At 48.3% G+C, this 24,710-nt stretch overlaps 1 protein-coding gene across 1 annotated transcript in view; it reads left to right on the forward strand.

Moving 5' to 3' along the window:
• The window catches only part of ASB18 (ankyrin repeat and SOCS box containing 18), a 75,119-nt gene that overhangs the window by 24,971 nt on the left and 25,438 nt on the right, over positions 1 to 24,710 (forward strand). The window contains exons 3-4 of the mRNA XM_064286505.1: positions 7,270 to 7,389; positions 12,441 to 12,708. Coding sequence (XP_064142575.1) covers positions 7,270 to 7,389; positions 12,441 to 12,708 — 388 coding nt within the window. The remainder of the gene's footprint in view (positions 1 to 7,269; positions 7,390 to 12,440; positions 12,709 to 24,710) is intronic.

A 24,710-nucleotide genomic window follows, 5' to 3' on the forward strand; every position in this document is an offset into this window, starting at 1 on the left:
CTAAAGGATGTGGTTCAGCTGGTGGGAAGGAAGGATAAAGAACTCTTCTGCGTCAGGTCCTTTGGTCCCCGCTTTGTCCGTCTTGTGCACGTTCAGAGTAAGGGCATTGTGTTTGTTGCCTCTAAATCCCCAAAACTTAAGAACTCACCCTGTTAAAAAAAAAAAAAAAAAAAAATAGGTGTTGTTAAATGCCATCAAGTCAGCTCCAACTCGTAGCGACCCCACGTATAACAAGATGAAACATCTCCTGGTCCTGCGCCATCCTCACAATCATTGCTGTGTTTGAGCCCATTGTTGCAGCCACTGTGTCAACCCATCCAGTTGAGGGTCTTCCTGTTTTTCACTGACCCTCTACTTTGCCAAGCATGATGTCCTCGGAGTCCCTACAAGTTGAAATTGACTTGATGGCACCTAAAAACAACACACCCTAGAACACAATAATTATTCCATAAATGTTAATTGAGTGAATAGATGAATGAATAGGTTGGTTTTCCGGTCTGTTTATTTTATGGATAGTTACACATACAGCTATGCTAGTCTTATTCTTTAAAAAAATTAAAAAAGATAGCTCTCTGCCCTGCCCCCACGCCCATGAAATAATCAACATGTCCCACCTACAACACCAATGATGTCTACCATGAGCTATTTTTAAAGTTCTGACAAAGACTCAAGTCTGCTTCTCAACTACTGCTCCCGCCCCACTGAAATCCAGCTTGTGTATTTACGGGAGCTGTTGACAAATAGTGCTTGGGAGGCTAAATTTAGTGCAGAGCGCAGTAGCTTTCAGTCCCTGGACTTGGCTCTCATATACCAGCCCCTTTTAAAAATAACCGATGACAAATCACATCAGGTAGAGAAGAATTCTTCAGTTTAAAGTGAAACGAAAACTCAAGTTGATCACATTACAGTCGTGCATGAATAAACCCTTCAGAAACCTATCTAATTACAATCAGTCTAAGAAAATAATGTGGCAAAATGGCGAGGCTTAGTGAAATGAAATATCCAGAGAGCTTAATAACGCTTTTGGAATGAACAGAGTGACCACAGGGTATTTTAAAGGAAAGAGGGGGAAGAGTAGCTGGCAGAGCAATTTCATTCCGACGTGTGATCGGTAAGGAAACCAGTCTCCGCCGTATCTTCGTCCATCATTTTATGCAAGCAAATGCCTTTTGTGTCCGTAGGGGCTGTAAGTTCCTTGCAAACAGGTCTGTGACTTCTTTACCTCTACATTCTCCGCAGCACCCAGCAGTGTCCTGGGCACATACAAAAATCCAAACCCACTGTCGTCAAGTCTGTTCCAACTCCTGCCAACCTCACCTGTTACGGTGTAGAACTGCCCCACAGGGTTTTCTTGACTGTAATCTTCATGGAAGCAGATTGTCAGGCCTCTCTTCTGTGGCACTGCTGGGTGGGTTCAAACCGCCAGTCTTTCAGTTTGTAGCTTGGCTCAAGCCATTTACGACACTCAGGGACGTCGTGGACCTTCAACAAGCTTCTGCCGTTCCTTGCTGATGACTGCGCTGCTTTGGCTGCTTGCTGCTGCTGTTGATGAAGAGGATAAACGTTAAAACATGGGAAACGAGGTTTTTAAAAGGCCTCAGGAAGCGCACCGACAGCCAAAGCCTTCCTACAGAACTTGGTAAGGTGCAGGGAAGGAGCCTTGGTGGCACAGCACTTAAAGCACTCAGCTGCAAACGGAAAAGCCAGCAGTTCCAACCCACCAGCCACTCCGAGGGAGAAAGATACGGCAGTCTGCTTCCCTAAAGACTACAACCTTGGAAACCCTACGGGGCACTTCTACTCTGTCCTACAGGGTTGCTGAGTCGGGGTTGACTCTGCAGCGACTTTTCTTTTTAAGTTGCAGGGCAGCCCAACAGATCTGAAGTAGAGTCCTATCCCCCAGCATCTGAGCCCAGCCCTAGGCCAGCCAAGGTTCACCTTACTACAAATGTTCTTTCTCAAGAGAAAAAGTGGGCAGATGGCAAAGAATAAGAGAAAGAACCACTGAGGGATTTTAATATGGTTGAGTAAACTTCAATGAGGTCAATTCATTCATTCTTTCAACCGTTTTCACTGAGGGCCCATTGTATGCTAGGCGCTGAGAACTCAACTGCAGGAGTTTCCTAGAGCCACCATAACAAAGTGCCACAAACCGGTTGGCTTATAAGAACGGAAATGTATTGTCTCCCAGTTCTGGAGGCTAGACGTCTGAAACCAGGACGTCAGCCCTGTTGGTTCCTCCTGAGGTCTCTGAGGGAGAATCTGGCCCATGCCTCTCTCTTAGCTTCTGGTGATGGCCAACAACGCTTGGCATTCCTTGGCTCATGTGCGCATCACTCTGATTTCTGCCTCCTTCGATCTGTGTGTTCCTGTCTCTGTGTCTCTTCTCTTTTATAGTGACACCAGTCATATAGGAAAAGGACTCACACTACCCCAGTATGATCTCACGTTAACTAAGAACATCTTCAAAGACTGTGTTTCCAAAGAAGGTCTTGCTCACAGGTACCAGAGTTTAGGGCTTCAACACATCTTTTGTGAGGACACAATTCGATCCCTAACACCAAAAGAGATTAAGAAGCAGTCCCTGCCCCCGAGAAGCGCGTGGTCAAACGGGGTCACAGACAAGTGCTCAGCAGCAACAGTGCAGTGTGCAGGCACCATGGTCTGCTCAGGGGACCCTTGGGACACCCTATGAGCACAGACTCTGGGTCCAGTCATGGAGGTTTGGGGAGGCTTCCTGGACAAATCATGTCTAAGCTGAGTCTTGAAGAATGAGTGAAGACAGCCCGTGACGAATGGAAAATAAGAAACCCAGGCAACAGGGACAGCTTGTACAGACACCTGGGGTGACAGATTAGGCCCCTGGGCTGGGGTGTGGCTGCTCAGGAGACAGCAGGGAGGGAGGAGGCAGGAAGACCCCACTACTTGTGTTAGAGTGTTTGGGCTTTGACATCTCAGGGTTGAGAAACGTTGAGAGTTGCCTGAATCTCTGAGTTCTGTTTTCTCACCTGCAAATGGAGCCCAGGACAACACCCTGCGGGGGTGCCAGGACACAGAGCCAATGCAATGGATGTCTGGGACACCGTGGCTTTGTTATATGCTCACCCTACCTCCCCAAGCACAGAGCGCTGGTGGGCCCTTTCCACCACCCTCTGACAACCCCAGTGAAGACAAACCCATGGCCCTGGGGCAGCCAACTCAGGTCAGGACCAAGTCATCACCTCCATACATAGCTGTCCATCACCAGTGTGCACCCTTCAGCTTTCAAGGTACAGTCTACCCTGTGAGGGCATTGCAGACATGTCCCTCCCCACCCCACACCCCTGTAGCCCTCCTCCCCCAGGGGAAACAGGGGCTTTACCACTTAGGGGAAACCTGCAGGTCCTAGGATAGTCTGTGCACAGGCATTTATGCTTGTCTACCAGGTATATGGGTATATGGGGCCCTGGGGGTGCAGTGGTTAAGAGCTCAGCTGCTAACCAAAAAGGTCCGCAGTGTCTAAATCCACCAGCTGCTCCTTGGAAGCCCTATGGGGCAGTTCTGCCCTGTCTTACAGGGTCTCTATGAGTGGGAAATGGGTTGGTTTTTGGTGGTTATGCTGCATTATAAAGGCACACGGACAAATGGGATTTCTCCTTCCTCCCTTCACTGAAGCCCCTTCTCGGGAAGGTGGGGTGCACTTGTCTGGGCTCCTGTTGTTGTGGAAAATCTCGGTGAAGAGGACAACCCACAGACCAGGAGACTCTTCAAAACAAAGAGCCTGGTTGGAGGCAGACAGCTTTGGGGGAGCTTAGAGAAAGGAGGTGTGTGCCAGGGTGGTTTCACGTGGAGAGGAGGCAGAGAAAAGGGTGTGGGGGAGGAATCTTAGAATTTCAGATCTGAGAAGGCCTGACAAGCCCTACTCTTTGACTCCAAATCTTTTTTCTTCTTGTTTCTGTGTTGTTGTTTGTTTGTTGTGGCCCCTCGTGGAGACAGGTTCTCACAGTTAGCACTGGATGGGTGGGGGTACCTGCTATTCACACCTCCCTGGCCAAGCCTCCACGTTCACAGCTCCTTGGCCAAGCCTGCATGTTCACATCTCCCTGGCCAAGCCTTCATGTTCACACCTCCCTGGCCAAGCCTCCATGTTCACACCTCCCTGGCCAAGCCTCCATGTTCACACCTCCCTGGCCAAGCCTCCATGTTCACACCTCCCTGGCCAAGTCTCTGTGTTAACCCTCTGGGTGTGTGCCCTCAGCTCTTCCCTTCTGTCCATCCAGGCTATGACCTCCTGGCCCTCTTTCCTTCCCTCCAGCCTCTGGTCACACACTTTTAATTGTCACTCATCCGGACAGAGCAAAGGACCCTGTAGCCTAACCTCATTGGCCAGTTCCAACTTCCTGGGGGGGGTGGGGGATAGGGAGAGAGGAATTAGAAAAAAATTATGGGAGTTGTTTATTATCTATGTTATAATAAAAAAGTGAGCTGGTTAATTCGTATACTATAAAATCCTGAACCGAACTGCAGTAACTAGCAAATTATTAATGAAGAGCTGGGAGCCCTAGTGGCACAGCAGTTGGGCACTCAGCTGCTAGCCGAAAGGTTGACAGCCGGAACCTACCTGTCGGCTCCTCAGAAGAAGATCTGGCAATCTGCTCCCATAACAATCACAGCCAAGAAAACCTTAGGGGGCAGTTCTATTCTGTCACGTGGGCCCCTGTGAATACCACCAACACCATTCCTAAGGGGTCATTGGCGGTTTAGGGGCAGAATTCTCGCTTTCCACTGGGGGGAACTGAGCTCCACTCCTGGCCAGTGTGTCATGTTTGTAGCCACCACCCACCTGTCAGTGAAGGCTTCTGTGTGGCTGTCATGCTGAACAGGTATCCGTGGCGCTTCTAGACTAAGACAGACTAGGAAGAAAGGCCTGGCAATATACTGCTGAAAATCAGCCAATGAAAACTCCATGGATCACAATGATCTGATCCTTAATCAGTCATGGGGACGGGGTCCCCATTAGTTCAGGCCAACTCCACAGCAGCCAACAACAGCCATTCATAAGAATAAAATTTGTGACGCTCCATCTCCTCGGCAAGGGAAGCATGTTTTAGGATCAGTTCTCAGCGACTGGAAGAAGCTCACAGGTCACCAGAGGCCCCAGATCATGTCTTTGGGAATCCCTGGGTCTGGCCCTTTGGAGCTTCGCAGCCAGGGGCATTCACAAAGAGCGTGGTCACCTGAAACATCCAGCCGTGCCTCCCTCACGCATCCTCGGGACTACTGCAGTCCGCAGGACACACATCCATGGATCACAGGCCACAGCAGCAGAGAGAGTGGGTGGGACAGACAGCAAGAAGACACCCTTCAAAGCAAGAAATAGAAGGTTCGCTTATTTTAGGTCGGAATAATTTATTAGTGACAATTAGCTGATTCACTGTGGGGCCTTGGCCAAGTTTCTTCACCTCTAGGCCAGGGATCAGCTTTTTCTGTAAAGGTCCAAACAGTAAATATTTACAGCTTTTCAGACCACTCAGTCCCCCTAACAACTGCTCAGCTCTGCTGCGGTGAGAGCAAAAGCCATCGTAGATAATATATAAATGGACGAGTGTGGACGCTGGAATTTGAATTTCATATCATTTCCACCTATCACAAAATAATAGTCTTCTTTTGATTTTTTCTCAATGATTTAAAAATGTAAAAACAATTCTTAGCTCACCGGCCATACAAAACCTGGGAGTGGAGGGTGCCGACCGGTGGGAGCTGTTGCTTTTGCCAGCTCTAACATCGAACAGTAGATCTCACTAAAGTTGGTACCACCTTCCCTCAGGAAGAGGCTAAACTCTGGGCAGCAAAGAGCCCTTTCTGGAAATTGGATCCCAACACCATTGGCCCAGTTTTGAGCAGATCCTATTGGGATCTGACAACTTGGTATGGTGGACCAAGAACAGATTCTGGAGGCAAATTCATGTGGGTTCCAATGCCAGCTTAGCCACTGAGTCGGCTCTGACCCGCGGTGACCCCGTATACAACAGAAGGAAACGTTGCCTGGTCCTGCGTCACCTTCATGATCATTGGCTTGTTTGAGTCCATTGTTATGGCTGTTATGTCAACCATCTCATTGAGGGTTTCCTTCATTTTTGCTGACTCTCTACTTCACCAGCCATGATGTACTTTTGTTGTGATGGGTCTTTCCTGACAATGTGGCCAAAGTAACCATCCTTGCTTCTAAGGAACATTCTGGTTGTATTTCTTTATCCAACTTTCTCATGTATATGAGGCGACTGAAAAGACCATGGCTTGGGTCAGGCACGCCTTAGTCATCAAAACGACATCTTTGCTTTTCAAGATTTTAAAGGTCTTTTGCAGCAGAATTTCCCAAGGCAATGTGTCATTTGATTTCTTGACTCTGCTTCAAAGGGTGTGGACTGATGATCCAAGTAGAATGAAATTGTTGACAACTTCATTTTTGTCAAAATTGCTTTATAGAAAACAACCTACTTCCTTCATGGGGTGGTTACTAAGAGTAAACACAGTAATTCATAAAGAGCAACGACAGTACTTCATAAATGTTTGTTTCTTCTGAATTAAGAATTTCATTCCCAAATTTTATATGCAACACATTGTGTGTGTGCTTTTTAAGTAAAATACAAGAAAATGTTTAATGAGCAAATTCGTCTTAGCAAATATGAAACTCCCAAAGAGAGTTTCACTGTTCTTTTTTTTTTTTTTTTTTACTTGAGAGTCTATTACTTATTTGTTAAGAATTTTGGTCACTGAAGTCATATTACAAGTCAGTCACTTAACCCACACAAACAGGTATGAAATAAATGCTATTTAAGGCTGGGAAAATGCCAGGATAAGGGGGAGTGTGTGCCTAGGGTCTGTGCTTGCCATGTAGAGAGCTGTTTTTGAGCTACACAGGTGTGCTGTCTCTAGAATTCATATCTACATCATCACAAGGTGTGGCTGAGCCCTGGGAAATTTCAGGGGTCATGTGACCCTGGTCGTATCAAGTAACCATTATCACATCGGAGCCCACAGGAGTTATAAATACACCACCATCGAGCCCCAGCTGGATGACAATTGAGTAATGACAATAGAAATAGCACATGCCCTCTATATGATCATCTTTCCCCTTCCTGAAGAGCTTCTCGAAAATCAACTGCTTTGCAATGGAGAGTTGGCCTGAGCCGGCTACAGGGAGGCTGCAGATCTTTCAGATGGACAAAGAGCCTCTGGTTAGAGATGGGTCCCCAGTGCTCGACTACCACGCTGCCTTGGTCACCGGAGACCTGGACCGCCTTAAGCCCCTCATGGACCAGTTCTTCCAGGATGGCAACCTGGTGTTTGAGATCTACACGGATGAGATGGAGTGGCGGGTGAAGCCCCCAGCCACCTTTGGGCTCTCAGGTACCCTTGTTCCTTCCTAAGCTCAGCTGTCTACTTTTAAGAAGCTACTAAGAGTCTCTCGGCACCGTGGTTAACACACGCCAGGGAAAGGACTCTAGCAATGAGAGTCAGTTTGCCCACGTTCTAAGATGCAGCCTTTAGGTGAGGGGAAGGGAGAGAATGAAGTGGGCAGGCAGAACTGTTGGTGCGAATGCCCATCTAAAGGTGGAAGTGCCTGTTCTCGTTCAAAGACAATGTTGCTTTGGGCAGCCCAGGAAGGCGGGGGCAGGAGAGGAACGTCTCTGCTTGGAGCATGTCCGGGAGTGAGGCCCTGGCGTGCAGCTGTGTGTGCAGCAGGGTGGCAGGGCACAACCGGCATCAACAGAGGAGGGGCCACCAAGCTCTGTACCCATCTTCTCCGGGGACCCGGGGACCTGTGAACGGGGTGCAGAGGGGAAGAAATCGGGGGTCCTTATTGTAGAAGTTTGAGTACACTCTTGCCACCTGAACTTGGTGGTGCTGTGCTGGGCAGACAGGCAGGTCCCCCAAGTGGAGGGACCCCCCCACCTCCAAGCGGGGAGACAGCACAGAAAAGACACATGCTGATCCCCCCCAGGCCATCTTGGTAGCACTCTGCAATGGGCACCCCACCAGGTATGGGTTCAGGTGCCAAACATTTACCCAGAGGGTCCGTGTTCTGGAATAAGGCCCAAGTGCCAGAGAAGACCTACCAGAGCAGGAGGGTGTGAGAATCTGCAGTCAGGGGGCCCAGGGCAGTGTCCTGTGTCCCTGACACCCAAGCACTGGCAGGCAAGGAATGGGGAAGGCCGGCTTCAAAGGCCCAACACAGTTCAATTTACACCTCGCACGGGAGAAGGGGAAAAACCCACAACGCTGAAAGGCCTAAGTCCTTCGTAGTAGCCAGTGAGGCGGCAGGAGCTGTGGGGAAGACCCAGGACACGTCCAGTCTGGGCTTCCCAGCTCCCAGCGAGGGAGGACACAGAGCCTTCTGAGCCTCCTCTCCTTACCTGTCCCAAGTGGGGTGCAGGCATCTCCTCCAAAAGGCTGAGACGGCAATCAACCAACAAGGCCAGCGGCTATGCTGCTGTTGTTAGCTGCCGTCATGTTGACGTGGGGGCCGACTCATGGCGACCCCATGTGTGCAGAGTAGAACTGCTCCATGGGATTTTCAGGGTTGTGACCTTTCAGAAGGAGATCACCAGGCCTGTCTCCCGAAGCATCACAGGGTGGGTTCCGACCGCCAGCCTGTCAGCTAGCAGTCAACCCTTAACTGTTTGTGCTACCCAGGGACTCCTTCAGCTTGAATGCTCAGTTAATGTTTACCTTTTTTAAAATCACATACTTCCCGACCCTGGACACACAGATGTCACAATTTCAAACCGATATTCCGTCAGCCCACCTCTTACACGTTGTCTGAGTCCACAGCCTGGTTCTTCTCTTTCACTGGAATCGGTCCTGCCCTGACTCCTGCGGTTTTTCAGGGGAGAAATTGAGAATGTTCAGAATGAAGGACCTTCCTGTTCCTGAGTGGGGAAGCTGCAGCCCCAGGAGTCCGTGCTGCCAGGGCTCAGTGCAGGCTGGGACGAGAGAGAAGGCCGGCGCAGGGGGCTGCCTGGGCCCAGGGCCTCTTCCCCTCCACCACCCGGCTTCCTCGGCAGCAGATTCAGGACAGAAATTATCAAGCTTTATTATAAAACAAGAAGCCCTGGTGGTAGAGTGGTTAGATGCAAACACACCAGCTGCTCGGAGGGAGAAAGATGTGGCAGCCTGCTTCTGTTAAGATTACAGCCTTGGAAATCCTAGGGGAAGCTCTGGTCTGTCCTATAGTGTCACTATGAATCGGTATCGACTTGACAGCAATGGGTTTGCTTTTTTTTTTTTTTTTTCACTATCATTAAGGAGCCCTGGTGGCATGACAGCTATTAACAGAAAGGTTGGCAGTTCGAACCCACCCAGTGGCTCCACAGGAGGAGCACCTGGCGATCTGCTCCTGTAAAGATTACAACCAAGAAAACCCTGTGGGCAGTTCTATACTGTCCTACAGGGTGGTTGTGAGTCAGAATCCACTCGACAGCACACAACAACTAACCTAAGGGTTGACAATTCGAAACCACCCAGTGGTACTTCAAAAGGCCTGGAGACATGCTTCCATAAAGATTAACCAAAAAACCCAAACCCACTGCCTCATAGCAACCCTATAGGACAGAGTAGAAGTGCCTCATAGGGTTTCCAGGAAGCGGTTGGTGGATTCGAACTGCCTTTTGGTTAGGAGCGGAACGCCTGACCACTGTGCCATAAAAATTACAGCCAAGAAAACTCTGTGGAGCAGAGCTACTTTGTAACGCACAGGGTTGCCATGAGTCGGAACTGATTCCACACCAATGGGTTTGGTTTTTGTTATAGAACAGCACTCCCTAGCACTCTGCCCTTGTTTGTATGAAGACTTTCTGGAGGCTAATTCCACCTGCCCCTGAAAGGTGCGGAGGAGGGACGGTGCTCCCAGTACACAGGGCTTGGTCTAACAAATTTGTGGAATGGTCAGTCAGGTACAACTTGGGAAAAAGACAAGGAGTCAGGGAGGTTATGGAAAGTAAAAGCACGTCATGACAGAGGGCACACAGGTGTACTCCTGGGGATAGGGTAACTGCATGTTGGGATTGTAGGGGAGGCTCTTGTACGGCAAGCTGGGTGGGTTCAGCTAAGTTTCTCAGGCTGGGGGAGGGGACGGCATTTTGAATAATTGTGCAGGCTCCAGGGCATAGGAAACCCTGATGAAGTAGTGGGTAAGTGCTATGGCTGTTAACCAAAAGGCTGGCAGTTCAAATCCACCAGGTGCTTCTCGGAAGCTCTATGGGGCAGTTCTACTCTGTCCTATAGGGTCGTTATGAGTCAGAATCAACTCGGCAGCGGGTTCCCCCCACCCGCCCAGGGCATAAGGACTGTCCCTGGTTGTTGGGTATCTGGCCCGGGGCGATTGGGGGTGTGCACAGAGGCTTGGAGTGTGAGGACCTGACAACAGGAGTGGCTGGAGAGTGGACTGAATCAGCTGTTCTGGAAGAATGGACTGGCCTCCAGCAGGGGCCTCAAAACTGGGTCAAGGCAAAATTTTAAGAAAATGGCAGTGCAGTGCACAGAGTGGGTTCACGGTGGCACCCTCGGTACCAGGACTGTGGTGGGGGATACCCATCTAGTAGAACAATACAGTTCTTCCAAGGAGAGCACTGACGTGGGGAGCTGGTGTTCGGGGGTTCTGCTATGGGGACAGGGGAGCCCAAGTCTGTGTTCCTCCTGGTGGAGAGCCAGGTGGGTGATATTAGGAGCTACCTGTGCTTTCTAACAGAGAAAACTGCCCGACCTCAGACCCCGGTGCTCACCCAGGTGCTCAGGAAGGCCTGGTGGAGCTCAAGGCCATCTCCAGGGATGCCGGAGAAGGGTCCTGGCCCTAAGCTATGGCCACATCCCATAGCCCATGGGAAGACTTGGGAATCCAGGGCAGGTGAGCAGAGCTGCTGGGGGGTGCTGGAGCTTAGTCTGCCCTGAGAATGGAGCACCCCCTTCCTTGCCCAGTAAGGAGACTTCACATCTCAGGAAAATTAACCGAATCTAAGAACCAGGACCCAGGTTATTATTAGCATTCATCACCCCTCCAAATGAAAGCCCGGTCTTCACCAGGAAGGGCAGCCCGATCTCGAGCGAACCCCTGTCCCCAGGCCTCCACCACCATCTCTCCACCACCAGGGACCACAGGCCACCATTTGCCCCGAAGGTGGAACGGTCTCCAGCCTTTGGGCAGGCTAGCAGGATGTTCCACCTGCCTACAGGTAATTAACGAGTGGTCCTTCACAACTTCTCAGCATGGGTCCCAGGAAGGAGATGCCTGTGCAAAGGGTCTCCTCTGCAGCTCATTACAGCCTGGGTATCGATTCTTCCATCATTATCAGCAGGCATCCTGCCAGGTGAATTCCTGTCCCTTGATGTGTATTCACCAGGGACTGCTTCCCCATTCCCACCGGTGCACAGTGCCGCTAACAACCCTTCCACCGGCCTTTTGAAAGCTCCCAAGTTTGCAGAGAAGTAAAATGCTCCATTTTATCCCTCAGGAAAGAGCAACCCCATGCACACACACCAAACCCTAAAAAGCGCAAAGAAACAAACCAGGATCGTGCTGACTGTGGTCCCCCAGATCAAAGCGGCCTTCTGAAATGCAGCCGCGCTGGCGAGACTTTCTGGGGTCTTTTCTTGAGCAGACTTGGGGATGTGGGTCACTTTGTTTTGTCTGTGGTCTTAATGGCATAAAGGGGTAACTCTGGGGCTTGAGAAAGGGTTTGATTCTAGAAAAATCCACAGTCCAGTGAGCACTACTCTTCCTCCCCTAAACTGCTCCTAATTCAGAGCCTGGACAATGCAAATATCTCACTTATCTTCTCCCCATGGCCTCTTCTTTGTTCAGAGTTTAACCCCTTGATTCTTACTCTGATTCCTCTGTCACCCCATATTAGGGAAAAACCTCCTGCCTCCCACCCTTCCCAGCCCCACCTCTCTGCCTCCATTTTGTCCTTTTTATTTCTTCTCTCTCTCTCCCTCTCTCTCTCTCCCTCTCTCTGTCTTTTTCAGTGTGTCTGTCAGCTCTGGATCTCTGTCTGTCTCTGTTTCTGTGAACTTTTCTCTCTTTCTTCCATCTTTCTTCACTTCTCTTTCCCTCGATGAGGCTCTCTGCACTCTCTGTCTCTTCACATCTTTGGCTGTCTGTCTCACACTGTGTATCTCTGTATCTGCGGTCTCTACACACACTCCTTCCCTCCTCTCTCTATATAAATATTGTCTCTCTCTGTCGCTACATCTCCTCTCTTTCTCTCCTCTCTCTGCCCAGTAGCTGTGTCTGGCTGATTCTCAAAGTGTCCCTCTGGCCCTAGCCTTCTGGGTCTTTGTACCTCTCTGTACAAGCCCACCTGGCACCTCTGGGAGCCGGTTTCACCCTCATTCGGCCTTCCTGATGGCCAGCACCCCTCCCCCATGGCCCCCAGCTCACCTCTCCCCCCTCCCCGCCCCAGGCCTCTGGACCCTGGAGTACAAGCGCGAGCTCACCACGCCCCTGTGCATCGCCGCGGCCCGCGGTCACACGACCTGCGTGCGCCACCTGCTCGCCCGCGGCGCCCGCCCCGACGCCTGCCCGGGTGGCCGCGGCGCCCTTCACGAGGCCTGCCTGGGTGGCCACACGGCCTGCGCCCTCCTGCTGCTGCGCCACGGCGCCGACCCTGACCTGCTGGGTGCCGACGGCCTGGCGCCCCTGCACCTCTGCCGCACCGCCGCCTCGCTCGGGTAAGGACGCACCGCCTGACCCCTGTCCGGGCCGGGCCTGCGCACCTCGACCCCGCCGGACTCTGGATCCCAGACCCAGTCCCAGCCACCCCGCCCCGACCCAGCCCGGACCCGGATCCAGTCCCAGCCACCCCGCCTTGGACTTCGCCCAGATCTCGCAATCCCTGCCCAGTCCCAGAACCCTGCTCCGGGACCCAGAGGTACCAGCCGCATGCCAGGACCCCGCACCCAGACCCCGAGTTGCCTGCCTGGACCCCAGATCACAAGACCCCACCCTGTCCCTGGACCCGTCTATTCCCACTCCTGGACCCTGACTCCCAGACCTCTGACCATGCCTGGATCCCCTGGCCCCCTCCTCCCCCCAGAACCCCGGCTTCTCCCACGAGGTACCCAGACGAGTCCTCAGCCCCAAGTTCCCACACCCCGCCCCATCACGGCCTGTCCCCAGACCCCGGACCCCGGTCCTCGACCCCCAGACCCCCCGACGCCGGACCCTGATCCCCCAAGCCCCCAGACCGCTGCTCCCCCAGCCCGCCGGTCCTTGGCCCCCGGACCCCGACCCGGGACCCCTGATCCCCGGCCGCTTCCCCCGGTTCCCCGATACCCCGGCCCCCCGGTCTGCGAACCCCCGGTTCCCCGGCCCCCGGGCCCCCCGACCCCCCGGCCCCCTGACCCCACCGGCCCCGGGTCTCCCGGCCCCCCCCCCGGCCCCCGGGCGGGTCTAATTAGCGCTGATTGCCGCGGAGGGGGGAGGCGCCACACCGCGGTAATGAGCGGTGATCACCTCCTGCAGACTTCGGCGCGGAATCACTCTAAAAGGCCACTGACGGGGTTGGAGGCTGAAAAATTAGGGTTTTTAATGATAATTTTATGCAGAATAATTGTCACAGTGTGACATAAATGGTTAGCTTTTCGGGCGGGTGCTTCAGCGGGCTTCGGAGCCCCATAAGGAGGCTGAGCTGGGCCCTGCGAGGGCCGCCCGCCCAGGTCCTGGGGACACTGGGGGACCTGCCCAGGTGTCCAGCCCCGCGGCTGTCCTCAGAGAGCTGCTGTCCCCTCGGGTCCAGTGGGTCCTGGAGAAGCAGCCAGGGGCCACGGCCTCGCTCACACGGTTGATGTCGGCTTCCTGGCTTGCACTTGTGCCATCCGGACGTTTCTTTTAGTCAGCCTGTCCCAGCCCCTGCCCTTGGATTAAAATTTCTTGACCTTTTAGTTCTGTAATGAGGATTACATAAAAGCACCCATGTGAAGTGCATGGAGGAGCCCCTGAGCAGCATAAATGGCTAACCACTCACTACTAGCGGAGAGGTTGGCAGTTCGAACCCACCCAGCAGTGCCTCAGAAGAAAGGCCTGGCAATCTGCTCCCAAAGTCACAGCCTTCAAAACCCTATGGATTAAAAAAAAAAAAAAAACTATGGAGCGGTTCTGCTCTGCACACATGGGGTCGTCATGAGTTGGAATCAGCTTCACCGCCACACAACAAGGAGCTTGGAGCATGGTGGTCTCAGAGAAACTGTGACCCTTGCTGGTTAACCACCTTGTTTCCTACATTGCCCTAGGGCTGCTGGGCTCTCAGAGACCAAGACAGGGACACCATCCAAGAAATGTCACTTGGGTTCAGAATGGAGACTCAGAAAAGAACAGGGAGACTACAGAGAGTCTTGGGAAGCCTGGGCTGTTGAGTCTGAAGGACTGAAAATTCTAACAACATTTTTTTAAAGCAGCTTTTCGGAGGTGTAATTGATACACCGTAAGCCACGCGTGTTTAATGTGTACAATTTGATAAATTTTGACATATGTACAGACTCACGAAACCATCCGCACAATCAGAGAGTGAACATATCCATCAGTCCCCAGTTTCCTGTACCTGTTGGAATCTCTTACCCTGGTCCTCCACCCCTCACCCCCAGGGACACACTGATAGCTTCTTTTCCTATGCCTGTTGTCGTAGGGTCAATTCTGACTCAGAGCAACCCTAAAGGAGAGAGTAGAACTGCCCCATAGGGATTCGAAGGCTGTAATATTTATGAGTCATGTTGGCAAAGTGGTTAAGAGCTTGGCTGTCAACCAAAAAGTTGTCAGTTCAAATCCACGAGCTGCTCCTTGGAAACCCTACAGAGGCAGTCCCACTCTGCCCTACAGGGTCACTCTGAGTCTGAATGGACTCAGTGGCAACAGGTTGGGTATTGGCTTTGCAAGCAGATGGCCACATCTTTCTCCTGCAAAGCCGGGGTTGGTTCCAACCAATGACCTTTTGGTTAGCAACTGAGCGCTTAACTACTGCACCACAAGGACCCTCACATCTGAGTTTTCTATAATTTCATATAAATGGGATGTATTCATTTTTTTTCTGGCTGCTTTCACTCAACATAATTGTTTCCAGATTCATCCATATTGTTGTTTGTATGGGTAGTTAATTCCTTCTTATTGCTAAGTGGTATTCCATCATTCCATGACGTGTTGATCCACTCACTGGCTGAAAGACATTTGGCTGTTCCCAGCTTTTGGTTGTGCAGTGAACATTCATGTGCGAGTGTGAATGGGCAGGTGCTTTCATTTCTCTTGGGAAAATACCTAGGAGTGGAATGGCTAGGCTGTGTCATAAGAGTATATTTAGCCTTTTAAAAACATTGCCAAACTGGTTTCTGAAGTGATTGTACCGTTTTCCATTCCTGCCAGCAATGTAAGAAAGTTCTCATGGACCCCCAGACTCCCCAGTACTTGGAAACCTGATGGGACAGTTCTGCTCTGTCTTATGGGGTCACTATGAGTCGGGACCGATCTGACAGCAATGGGTTTGGCTTCACAGGTGTATAGTGGTAGCTCATTGTAGTTTTGATCTGCATTTCCCTGATGACTGATATAACTAGTATTGTTTTTATTTCAATTTATGATTGCATATAGCTACCATATAAAAATAAAATTGATTTTTTTGCATATTGATTTTTTTATCTGGCTACCTTGCTAAACTCACTTGTTGCTCTAGGAGCATCTTTTGGTAGATTCCATGGGATTTCTACATAGGCAATCATGTCATCTGCAAATCAACACAGTTTTACTTCTTTTCTACTTTCATTATTCCACTTCTTTTACCCCACTTTGATTACTTTTCCCCTTCTTTTATTACTTTTTCTTGCTTTGTTACACAGGCTAGAGCCTCCAGTGCAATGCTGAGTAGTTGTGAGAGCAGGCCTCCTTTCTTGCCCCTGACCTGTGGGGAAGGCACTACGTCTTTCACCACTAAGCATGATATTAGATGTAAGTTTTCGTAGACTCCTCTTTTCGGGCTGAGAAAGCTCTGTTCCATTTCTGGTTTGCTGGACTTTTTCATTATGAATGGATGTTGAATTTTCTCAAATGCCTTTTCTGCATATACTGACATGATCATGTGGTTTTCTTTTTTTAGTCTGTTAATATAGGGAATTACATTGACTGACTTTTGAACATTAAACCGACCTTGCATTCCTGGGATAAACCAATTCCGCGTTTACTAGCTGCGTATCCTTGGGCAAGTTATTTAATTTTTCTGTGTCTCAGTTTTCTCATCTGTAAAATAAGAGTGCTCATTGAAACTACTACCCAGGATTATTTTAAGGTTCAAATGCGTTAACACAGATAAATGCTTAGAAAGAGCACATGGCATATAATCAGATTAGGTAGGTGCTAGCTGCTTTTCTGGGGCTCCTCGAATAAGCATGAAGTCCATTTTATAGGAATTGAAACAGAATTTCACTACTTTAAATTAACAAGGAGGTTTGTGGTTGTTGTTTTTCTTCATCTCTGTATTTGTTGGTCATCAGACTGATTGATTTGCTATAATGTCCTTGGTCAAGAATAGAACCCCCAATTATGACACTGTAGCTATGGAAAATACAACCCATTTCATGATATTCCATGTCTAAGAGTACACCACAGCCCTCTTCCTAAAAAAAAAAAGGCATATCTATATTTACTTTTCCCTAGTTCAGAATTAAGTTCTCTAAATGCAACATGGTTTCCTGGATTGGATCCTAGGACAGAAAATGGACATTAGTGGAAAAACTGGTGAAATTCCAATGAAGTCTACAGTTCAGTTAATAATATTGTACCAATGGTAAGTTCTTAATTTTGATAACTGTACCATATGAGTCGGAATCAACTCGACGGCAGCGGGTTTGGTTTGGGTTTTGTACCATAGTAACGGAAGAAGTTAACATTAAGGGGAAGCTCAGTGAAGGGCATACGGGAACTTCTGTAAATCAAAAACTATTCAAAAATAAAAAGTGAAAAGAGTAAAGTTTGGTTCACAACTTGGGCTCCAAGCCCCTACTTTTGCAGTATTTTTTTTTTTAAATACTACCTTTTACTAAGAAATGAGAAAGCATTACCTACTGCTGTTGTTATTGTCGAGTCAGTTCCGACTCATAGCGACCCCATGCACAACAGAACAAAACACTGCCCGGTCCTGTGCCATCCTCACAATCGTTGCTATGCTTGTGCCCATTGTTGCAGCCACTGTGACAATCCACCTCACTGAGAGTCTTCCTCTCTTTCACTGACCTTCTACTTTACCAAGCATGATGTCCTTCTCCAGGGACTGATCCCTCCCCATAACATGTCCAAAGTATGTGAGACATAGTCTCGCCATCCTTCTAAGGAGCATTCTGGTTGTACTTCTTCCAAGACAGACTGGTTCCTTCTTCTGGCAGTCCATGGTATATTCAATATTCCTCACCAACACCACAATTTAAAGGCGTCAATTCTTCTTCGGTCTTCCTTACTCATCATCCAGCTTTCGCATGCATATGAGACGATTGAAAACACCATGGCTTGGATCAAGTGCACCTTAGTCTTACCTACTAAGAGCACAAAATAAACATAAACTCCTCTGGATCTTGACAACAGCCCTTAAGCCAAACCAGCAAGCTTGCATTTGGCATCCTGAGAGGCTGAGCTACGTGCTGATCGCTAGAGCTGCTCACCTTACACGCAGTACAATAGAAGCCAATTTCCTGGATTCAACTGGGTTTTTCAAAAATCGTACAGATCCCGGACGATTATTTAATGAGAACTTTTAGAACATCTTTTTATTAAAGTGGGGATTTTTAATCTCTGCCTTCTTTTTCTTCTCATTTTCTCTCTTGGCTGTCTGTGTCTCTCCATGAGCATCTCCTTGGCTGTTTAATCTGACAGCCTTAACGTATTTAAATTCTGGTTATTGGAGGAAAGTTTCAGTGATGAATAAGCTCGAAGTTCAGGCAGAACTGTGGGACAGTGGACTCCGAATCCCTTCAGTACGAATAATTACCGTGGAAAACGCTGGCAGGTTTCATTGACCACCTCTGCAATAACACGGGCAACTGTCTTGAAGGATAAAAAGTTAACAGATGTCAGAAGGGGCTTGAGCCTTCAACCAGGGCTTTTCAACTCTAAAGAGTCTTCCTAAAGTTAGACTCTGAGGAGGTCTGGCTTCAGGTAGTAAAAACATCACCACTTTGACAAGAAAGAGCTGCTTTCTCTGGACTCTTTTTATACATAGTAGATTTTAGGCCATCCTTAATTTTTTTTTTTTACCTTACAGTAGAAAGGGGGTCGTTGACCTACGTACAGAGCCATTTCATTTTCTTAGTCTTGATGACAATGGCCTCCACGCCTCGAGCCCAGCTCTGCCCCGTCCCCGTAGTCGGCAATTCACCATGGGCACAGGACTGCGAAACCTTTGAGTCTCCGAGTTCCTAGGATTAAAAAAAAAAAAAAAAACTTTGCTACTTTCCTACCAGCAAGCTTCAGAATTCAACCCACAAAAAGGGATATTGGCGCTTTAATCTAGGAGCTTTTTGAAGAGATTTTCCCCAAAAAATTCCAGTAAAGTTACTCTCTTCACATTAGGTAGTCTGCGTGCCATCCTCACCCTATGTATTAGGGGGGTCCTCTCCCCGACCCTTTTCTTATTCTGAGGTAATTAAAATGAGAAAAGAATTAGTAGGCTCCCGAGTCTTTTTCTTGTCTAGAGCTGTCTTCATTTAAAAGTGGCATGGCTGCTTCCTCTGGGGGCATGCTCATGAACAGCCTGCAGGTTAATTTTTTTCTCCCAGTGTGTTGATTCAATTAAATAAACATAATTTATAAATCCGGTGGACCTGTAAATGCACCTAATATCTTATGTGGGGGAAAAAAAAATCACTGACAATTCTTTGCTATTGCAGACCCAACAGGTTGACACCTGGGCAGGGTGAAATGAAGTACGGCTTTTCCTGAAGGAAGCAAGGCGTTCCCTCCCTGGTCAAGATCAGAGCAGAGTTAACTGGTCAAGGTTCTCATTCCAACCCGTGAGAGCCTTCTGGGCAGGTTAACCTGAGTAGGTGCCAGGTTTACGGGCACTGATACATAATTTCCAATTTCCAGATGAGTGATTGATTCATTTTTCAGGTAGAGGGGAGGAAAACTTGGTCTTGTTCAATAGGAGGTTTAGGCATCTTGAGAAATATTGAAGAATGGGGTGTCAGAGAGGGGCTGCCCCCATCGGATGGTCTGGTATTTATAGAAGAACTTCACATTCCTGAGCACTTTGAAGCAGCTTACTTCATACGATCTGCAAACCATGGCTATTCCCATTCTACAGATTAGAAAAGTAAGGTGGCATACACCAGAAACTGGCAGAGCCAGGACCCAAAGCCAAGTGTTGTCACTGAGGCCTCTGTGCTCCGAGGGCTGTGCTAAAGGAGTGTCTCTCCCTTGTAAATCTAAATTGTTTTAAAGACTGTCTATAGTCAGGAAGCAGCACTGGTGGGCCAGTGGTTAAGAGTTGAGCTGCTAACCAAAAGATCGGCAGTTTGAAACCACCAGGCGCTCCCTGGAAACCCTATGGGGCAGTTCTACTCTGTCCTATAGTACTCTGTCCTATAGGGTCGTAGTCAGAATCCACTCCACGGCAATTGGTTTTTTTTGTTTTGTTTTGTTTTTAATCTCTAACAACTGCCTTTCGAATATGCTCTGTTACAGGTTTATCCCCTCCTTTGCCCATAGGGTTTTTTTTTTTTTTTGCCCATAGGTAGCATCTTCAACAGGTTTCCCAGCTTTCTGGCCACTTGCTGGGTCCCATTTAATACTCAAGACTCACTTTCAGGAATCAAAATCCAGTTGGGGTCAAAGCAAAACTTCACCTTCTGGGCAAAAGCCTTGATCAGACACTTCACAAAAGATGCACAAAAGGCCAGTAAGGACATGAAAAGGCACTTAACAACATCGGGGAAGTGCAGATCGAAACTACAATAGAATATTATTTCACATTCAACAGAATGGTAAAATAAAAAAGACCAACGACACCAAATGTTGGCGAGGCTATGGAGCAACTGAAACTCTCTGTCAGATGTTGTTGGCAGTGTAAAATGACATAGTCACTTCAGAAAACTGGCAGGTTCTTAGGAAGTTAAAGGTACACCTAGCCTATGACCCAGCAATTCTGCTTCTAGGTGTTTACCCACGAGAAATGAAAACATATGCTTGTACAAGAATGTTCATAGCAGCTTTATTAATAATGGATGAGAAACACCCACCGCCATCCAGTCAATTCTGACTCAAAGTGACCATATAGGACAGAGTAGAACTGCCCCATACAGTTTCCAAGGCTGTAAATCTTTATGGAAGCAAGCTGTCACATCCTTCTCCCTTGGAGTAGCTGGTGGCTTCAAGGCATTGACCTTTCAGTTAGCAGCAGAACACTTAACCACTGTGCCACCAAGGCTCCTTCTGGACAAAAAAAATAGATGCTGGCCAAAAAACGTACCCATTTCCATCAAGACAATTCCAACTCATAGAGACTCCATAGGACAGAGTAGAACTGCCCCATAGGGTTTCCAAGGCTGTAATCTTTACAGAAGCAGACTGCCACATTTTTCTCCCTTGGAGCGGCTGGTGGGTTTGAACTGCCAACCTTTTGGTTAGTAGCCAAGTGCTTAACCATTGCACCACCAGGGCTCCTGACCAAAAAATAGAGCCCTCCAAATGCCCATCATAGGAGAATGAATAAACAAACCGTGGCATACCCATACCACTGAATATGACTCAGCAATAAAAAATTTTTTAAAAACAATGTGTTACTCGTATGTGTGCCAACATGGATAAATGTCAAAAACATGTTGAGGGAAAAAAGCCAGACACAAAAAGTAGAAACTTTGAGAAAAGACAAAACTAAAACACGGTGAGAGAAATCCGAACGGTGTTGCCTGTGAGGGTGACAGCTGACTGGTCAGGAACACCAGAGACCTGACAGGGCAGATGGAAAGGATCTACATCCTGCCTGTGGTGTTGCTTACACAGGTATCCTCATTAGTCAACATCTATCCCACTATACTCTTAAGATTTGTGCATTTCTTTGTATGGAAGTTTTACCTCACTTTTAAGTTAGTTGGTGTTACTTTGGCTCCAACTCATAGCAGCCTTAAATATAACATAATGAAATGTTGCTCAGTCATGCACCATCTTCCTGACTGTTGGTATGTAGTCCATTTTTACCTTCCAACCTAGGAGGCTCATCTTCCAGCACTATGTCAGACAATATTCTGATCCATAAGGTTTACATTGCCTAATTTTCACCAGGCCTGTCTTCCTAGTCTGTCTTAGTCTGGAAAGGAACCCTGGTGGTGCGGTGGTTAAAAGTGCTTGGCTGCTAACTGAAAGGTCGGCAGTTCAAACCCACCAACCGCTCCTTGGGAGAAAGATGTGGCAGTCTGCTTCCATAAAGATTTACAGCCTTGGCCTATGGGGCAGTTCTACTCTGTCCTATAGGGTCGCCATGAGTCGGAATCAACTCGATGGCACACAACAAAAACTTAGTCTGGAAGCTCTGCGGAAACCTGTCCACCATGGGTCACCCTGCTGGTATTTGAAATACTAGTGGCATAGCTTCCAGTATCATAGCAACACGCAAGCCACCACAATAGTGGTTGATATACATACGTGTATACAAACGTGCAGAACAGCAATCGGTGTTTATTTTTATACAAACATGCATACATATATACACAAAACTTTTCTCTCATCTAATTCAAAGCTCTCCCACCTCACCCCCACCCCTGCTCAAGAGAGGGATGTAGTCTTTTTCTTCACTTTTCCTCCTTCTTCCCCTCTCATGCTGATGTTGCTGGATCTCCATCTTTATCCAGTGTATTAGGACCAGAAAAGCAGAGAAAGGGAGAGAAAAGGTTGCTGCCCATTTCTTGTTAAGGAAGGGAGGTCACTAGAAGTGAAGCTTCCAGAAAGTCAGATTCCACTTAGTGGCCCTGTGAGGCAAACAGTGAAGCTGAGTTCTCAAAGTTTGTTCCCTAAATCATGTCTCGGTCCACCAAGGTGCAGGGCTTCATTTGCAATCTGGGGAGAAGATACCCAAAACATCGTCATTGCCACACCATTCAACACATCAGAGAAAGCAAAATGGTAGCCATTGCTCCAAGGGAAACCAAGAGGACAAAAATAGTTTGACCTGTTTCTCTCTTAATCTCCTCCTTGCCCTCAAGGATGTGTCTGTTCACAGCAGACAGTTCAGTTGTAAACGCTTATACTTTATAGTCTTGTAGCTTAGAATCCAGGAGAAAGGCAGCGAGAAGAAAACGCAGAAGCGAAAGGGGTGGATGGCAGGTTCCCAAAGGAAAGCCTCAGCAGAAGGTACAGGGAAATAATGTGAGACTGCTCCTCCATCAAAGTCTTGGGGCTATGGCACCCCAGCCCTTCATCCAGAGCCAGCTGGGGAATCGAGCCACAGAGGGAAGCTTCTTGCAACGGCTTCATTAGAAAACCAGGCTGCATATTCTTCCCAGTCTCTTCTCATGCCCCCTGAGGCTCCACAGGTTAGCACATGCCCTTCTGCCTCCACCCACCCCAGGACCCAGCCTGGCTGCTCCAGCCACCTATTCCCTGGGGCGAATCTCCACCCCGTCTGCCACCGTGTCCACTCCAAGGAGGAAAGGTAGCATAGCGATGCTTCCACAAGACCTGCTCAGAGCATCCATTCCTCTCACTGGGCATGTTGCTTCGTGTTAAACCCCATCTGTCTGTCTGTCTATCCGTCTGTCTGCTGGGATTCCAGCAGCGATCGTATGAGGGAAATGTTGTTGTCGTTAGGTGCCATCAAGTCAGTTCCAACTCATAGGGACCCTATGTACCACAGAATGAAACATTGTCCAGTCCTGTGCCATGCTAACAATCGTTATGCTTGAGCCCATTGTTGCAGCCACTGTGTCAATACATCTCGTTGAGGGTCTTCCTCTTCCACTGACCCTGTACTTTACCAAGCATGACGTCCTTCTCCAGGGACTGATCCCTCCTGACAACAAGTCCAAAGTACTTAAGACACAGACTTGCCATCCTTGCTTCTAAGGAGCATTCTGGTTGTACTTCCTCCAAGACAGATTTGTTCATTCTTCTAGCAGTCCATGGTATATTCAATATTCTTCACCAACACCATAATTCAAAGGCATCAACTCTTCTTCAGTCTTCCTTATTCATTGTCCAGCTTTCACATGCACATGATGCAATTGAAAATACCATGGCTTGGGTCAGGTGCACCTTAGTCTTCAAGGTGACAGCTTTGCTTTTCAGCACTTTAAAGAGGTCCTTTGCAGCAGATTTGCCCAACGCAATGCGTCTTGGTTTCTTGACTGCTGCTTCCATGGGTGTTGATTGTGGATTCAAGTCAAATGAAATCCTTGACAACTTCAAACTTTTCTCCATTTACCATGATGTTGCTCATTGGTTCAGTTATGAGAATTTTTGTTTTCTTTATGTTGAGGTACAATCCATACTGAAGGCTGTGGTCTTTGATCTTCATTAGTAAGTGCTTCAACCTCTTCACTTTCAGCAAGCAAGGCTGTGTCATCTGCATACTGCAGGTTGTTAATGAGTCTTCCTCCAATCCTGATGCCCCGTTCTTCTTCATATAGTCCAGCTTCTCGTATTATTTGTTCAGCATACAGATTAAATAGGTGTGGTGAAAAGATACAACCCTGACGCACACCTTTCCTGACTTTAAACTACACAGTATCCCCTTGTTCTGTCCGAACAACTGCCTCTTGATCTATGTACAGGTTCCTCATGAACACAATTAAGTGTTCTGGAATTCCCATTCTTCACAATGTTATCCATAATTTATTATGATCTACACAGTTGAATGCCTTTGAATAGTCAATAAAACACAGGTAAAGATCCTTCTGGTATTCTCTGCCTTCAGCCAGGATCCATCTGACACAAGCAATGATATCCCCCGTTCGACATCCTCTTCTAAATCTAGCCTGAATTTCTGGCAGCTCCCTGTCAATATACTGCTGCAGCCGTTTTTGAATGATCTTCAGCAGAATTTTGCTTGCGTGTGATATCAATGATATTGTTCTATAACTTCCACATTCAGTTGGATCACCTTTCTTGGGAATAGGCATAAATATGGATCTCTTCCAGTCAGTTAGCCAGGAAGCTGTCTTCCATATTTCTTGGCATAGTCAAGTGAGCACCTCCAGCGTTGCATCTGTTTGTTGAAACATCTCAATTGGTATTCCATCAATTCCTGGAGCCTTGTTTTTCGCCAACGCCTTCAGAGCAGCTTGGACTTCTTCCTTCAGTACCATTAGTTCCTGATCATATGCTACCTCCTGAAATGGCTGAACATCGACTAATTCTTTTGGGTATAATGACTCTGTGTATTCCTTCCATCTTGTTTTGATGCTTCCTGCATTGTTTACTGTTTTCCCCCATGGAATCCTTCAATACTGCAACTTGAGGCTTGAATTTTTTCTTCAGTTCTTTCAGCTTGAGAAATGTCATTGTATTACAGTGACATGAGGGAAATAGCACGGGGCATACCAGGATGTTCCAAGGACTCTGGCAACTTCAGGGATAGAAACCCCCACTCACAAGACAGATGCTTCTTAGTTCTAGCAAAAGCGCTTATAAGCAACATCCTTATAAGCAATGCCTTTTTTCCCCTTGGGGGAAAAAAAATGAGTGAATCTTGAATTTAGCCTTATTTTTGTTC

Source organism: Loxodonta africana, chromosome 6 (assembly GCF_030014295.1).
Source record: "Loxodonta africana isolate mLoxAfr1 chromosome 6, mLoxAfr1.hap2, whole genome shotgun sequence".
Taxonomy (NCBI): Eukaryota; Metazoa; Chordata; class Mammalia; order Proboscidea; family Elephantidae; genus Loxodonta; species Loxodonta africana.